At 39.7% G+C, this 3,977-nt stretch overlaps 1 protein-coding gene across 1 annotated transcript in view; it reads right to left on the bottom strand.

The window, feature by feature from the left end:
• Nucleotides 1-3,977, bottom strand: part of LOC109484006 (xanthine dehydrogenase/oxidase-like) — a 31,314-nt gene that overhangs the window by 12,541 nt on the left and 14,796 nt on the right. Inside the window, exons 20-24 of the mRNA XM_019787162.1 lie at nucleotides 3,696-3,813; nucleotides 2,956-3,007; nucleotides 1,868-1,991; nucleotides 977-1,099; nucleotides 596-682 (exon numbers count right to left, since the gene is read on the bottom strand). Coding sequence (XP_019642721.1) covers nucleotides 596-682; nucleotides 977-1,099; nucleotides 1,868-1,991; nucleotides 2,956-3,007; nucleotides 3,696-3,813 — 504 coding nt within the window. The remainder of the gene's footprint in view (nucleotides 1-595; nucleotides 683-976; nucleotides 1,100-1,867; nucleotides 1,992-2,955; nucleotides 3,008-3,695; nucleotides 3,814-3,977) is intronic.

The following is a 3,977-nucleotide window of genomic DNA, read 5'->3' as shown; positions in this document are numbered from 1 at the left end:
AGAAATCGCCATCAGGCGACATGTGTTCTCCTGGATAAATAAATAAACAAACAAACAATTATGGTCTAACCTAACAAAGTACTGCTCTGTTTATCGGCAGTGACCGGCCCCTCCAACTCTGTCCTGCCACATGCTACATACATGTAATGTACTCAAACACTACAGGTTATTTATATTCTTGGTCAGAGTTAAAACGGCTACGGGACTATGACCCCCACCTACTCTCCTGTCCCCCAGCTAGAGTGACTTCATACAGGAACAGCTTACAGTATTATGGACCTTATCTCTGGAACTCACTCCCCCTACAACAACGACAGCAGCCTAGTCTCAGAACTTTTAAACAGGTTTTATCGAATTGTATTTAAGATTAGTTTTATCTATGTGCTATTTTTTAGACTTTTGGGTGCATTGTGAATCTGTTCAACTGTTAGGTGTTTGTCTGTGCTTTTGTACCAGGATTTCCTGAAAAACAGGCCAGAGTGGCCTGAGTGTGACACCTGGTTGAACAAATAAAGTTGAAAGTTGACAGGTTATTGACTGTCTTCATGACAATTCTCCATCATTCCTTCAGCAAAGCAATTGCCAGCAGTCTTACCTGGTCAGCCTTCTCAAAAGCCTCCTCCAGATTGCCCTTCTCTATCTTGTTGATGGGATGGAAGAACGACTGGTGCAGAATTGCATCCTGGAAACAAAAGCAGACATGAACACGTAGTGCAGCACACCACATATCAACCTAACAGAACAAATGATTGTCCTCATTTATATAATCAGCATAAGTACTGAGTACTGTCCTATCAGTCATAATTGCTTATTGATTATGTTCAATTTTGCCTCTGTTTTAGCTCTTTCTGTATTCAGCCAATCTTCAAAAGAACTCAGGAGGGGCAAAGGACAATATCTTTAAGTTAGGATCTTCACTTCTGGTTAGATCAGACCAAAGCACTTCTAGATACACCTTACATTTGACCTTACTGACCTCAATGGTGATGATTTTGGGTTCCAGGTCCTCATACTGCACGGCCACTGCTTTAGCTGCCCGTTGCGCATGTGCCTGTGTGTCTGCCAGCACGGCACCTACTACCTGCCCAACACAGGTCACCTACATGGAAAAACAATACAGCATAACGTCTAGGCATGTCTATATTCTTCTTCTACATGCTGCAGCATAGGTTAATCTACAGGAGTGCTTTATAAATCATGTTTAACTAGTGCAGCACGTCAGCAGAACGTACTGCACCTGCACGAAATCCGTAATATATTGTGCATAGCACTTCCGCAGAATGTCCCATATAAGGTAATGTATTTGAGCATATAAGGAAAACATCTCGTCTGTAGTTTCCAAATGTTATGTCGGAAAAAATATCGTCTGCAACAAGCAAAATTCTAATGCAACGTTGACCAAAAATCCAACGAAAACCATGAAAAATCGGGATCCTGTGCAGGCGCAGTACGTTCTGCCAACGTGCTAACTAGTGCCACAGTCCTCATAAAACCATTGAAAGGCTATATCGCTTTAATTTCAATTTCATTAAAAGTTCAATGACACTAGTGCATACAGATAAAGGAACCTTGTTACACATATAGACCTATTGCCAGTACGCACAGCAAGATATTCAAAAAGCCCATTGCCTTACCTCCTCCAGCTTTTAAACAGCACTCTGTAATGTAATCCTGTAATGTACATTCCATTATATACTTTGATTTTAATCTAGTACAATGTACTTTTAATGAGGTTGGTATTTTAACCTTTAGTGTTGTATTGTAAAAACGTAATGGTTATATTGTCAAGTGTGAAGTGTTTCAAATAACCCGCATTATTATATACATAACAAAATGCCCTTCCCCCTAACTTGTGGCAGTGCATTACCTTCTCAGAGGCAAACACCTCTTCGTCCATCACTACTCCGGTGATGTTGGATCCGGGAACGTCCTCAGCACCAACAAACATCTCCACACCTGGCATCTGTAGGGCCGCACTCGGGTCAATGGAGCTGGGAGGGGGGGGGGTAGGATTCAAACTTTGAAACTTTATTCACACACCTTCTTGCAGACAATAAGTCTGAATTGACAGGCATTTACAATGAAATAGGTTAAAAATGCTAAGGAGTTAAAATAGACAATCAAACAAATTCGGTTTAAAATCAATAAATATAAGTGTGATAAAAATTGTATCTATTAGTCTTCTATATATAATACGATTCATGAGGTCATGTTGGTATTTACAGATTGTCAGTTGAAGTGTTTGTTCAGCAAGTTTGTTATGTAAGGTATCGCAGAGTTTTTGTGGCGAGCAGGATTGTTAGCTGCAAAGAAAATCTAAAAGAAAACTGCAACTAACATCGCTAGAGTGTTTTTTAACACCTTTCTTGTTCTGTATTTGACCAATAGTCAAAAGAATAGAGGGGCTAAGAACAACAACTTTGGAATTTTATAGTAAAACGTTAAACTTTGTGTCGTGGCGGTTAGTTAATGGTTACTTTGTCAGGTGCAAATTATCATTGGCTGCAAAAAGACTAGATATACAAATCATGTTCAATTTGATCACAAAGGGTATAGTTAAACAAAGTTCTGTGAAAACAGTCTAAAACAAACCCAGATAATCTAACTAAGCTACGATAACAAAATTTACTTCAAAGAGAAGAACTGATGAAAATAATTTTGCTAACATCTGTGTCCATAATATCACCAGGGTCCATAATATCGCCACCTTGAGAAACAGTGTGCTTAAAGATATTTTTACTGCAACATACTTTTGGTATGCACTCCTGCACACCTCAAATGTACATACCTAGGGTATGTTGCAGTAAAAATGTATTAAAAGCACACTATTTCTCAAGGTGGCGATATTATGGACCCTGGTGATATTATGGACACAGATGTTATATTTTTGAGTCACAAGTAGCCCAATAATTGTTACAAGTAACATCGATGTTACACAGTACATCATCAACTTACAGAATTTTGGCATGAACCTTTTTGCTGAGCACCAGTCCAACATAGAGCTCACCTGGCAAGAACACAGTCATTATATTAAACAACAGGCAAGTATAGTAAAACGTTGAACTTTATTCCAACACACAATTTTAGGGATCAAATTTTCAGCGACCTGGTGACTGTCGCCTTCATCAGGATAATTAATGACCAATCACTTCACAACGTGATCTCGCGAGAGTTACGGTTTACAAACAGGCAAGTACATTGTATATTCCAATGGCATTAACATAAGAAGGTAAGCAAGTTGCCGTGAAGCTTTATGATGGGCACTACACACACGGGGCTATTTTTCTTCAGGTTAGCAAACACCACTGCATAGTAATACATACACCATCTCTTTAAATGCTCTCAACAGCCAAAAACACTGCAAAGCTGACAGTAAAGTTACAGCATGTAAACTCACTGGCATAACAAGCACGTCAGCAGAACGTTCTGCACCTACGTAAGACCCATAATGTATTGCCCATAGCACTTTGGCACAACTTCTCATATAATCGCCTATATAAGTTAAACATCCTGTCTGTAGTTTCCATGTTATGTCGGAAATGATATCCTCTGAAACAGACAAAATTCTGATGCAATGTCAACCAAACATCTAACAAAAACCGCGAAAAATCAGGGTTTTGCGCAGGCACAGTACGTTCTGCAAATGTGCTAGCATAAAGTTTTAACTTTAAACACTACCAGCTCTCACTCCTCACCCTGTAAGGGCGGCATGTCGTCCGTGTACACGGCCTCTCCTGTTGCATGCTTCAGCGCTGACAGGTGCATGATGGGACGCCCTACAGTATCCTCCTGGGCCTGACCTTCAGGAACTTCCTGCACAGTTGGTCAAGGTCGTTTAAGGAAATTTTCAGGAGAAAGCAGCGTGATTTTACAATCTCTTCTTACATCCTCTTTCTCTTCAGATTCTCAGCATTTCACATTGTAACCAAAATCAATTTCAAATTTATTCTCAGCAAAAATTTTGCTCTTAGAAGTTT

Source organism: Branchiostoma belcheri, unplaced genomic scaffold (genome assembly GCF_001625305.1).
Source record: "Branchiostoma belcheri isolate BF01 breed outbred unplaced genomic scaffold, Haploidv18h27 scaffold68, whole genome shotgun sequence".
Lineage (NCBI taxonomy): Eukaryota > Metazoa > Chordata > Leptocardii > Amphioxiformes > Branchiostomatidae > Branchiostoma > Branchiostoma belcheri.
This window is presented reverse-complemented; position numbering and strand designations above follow the sequence as displayed.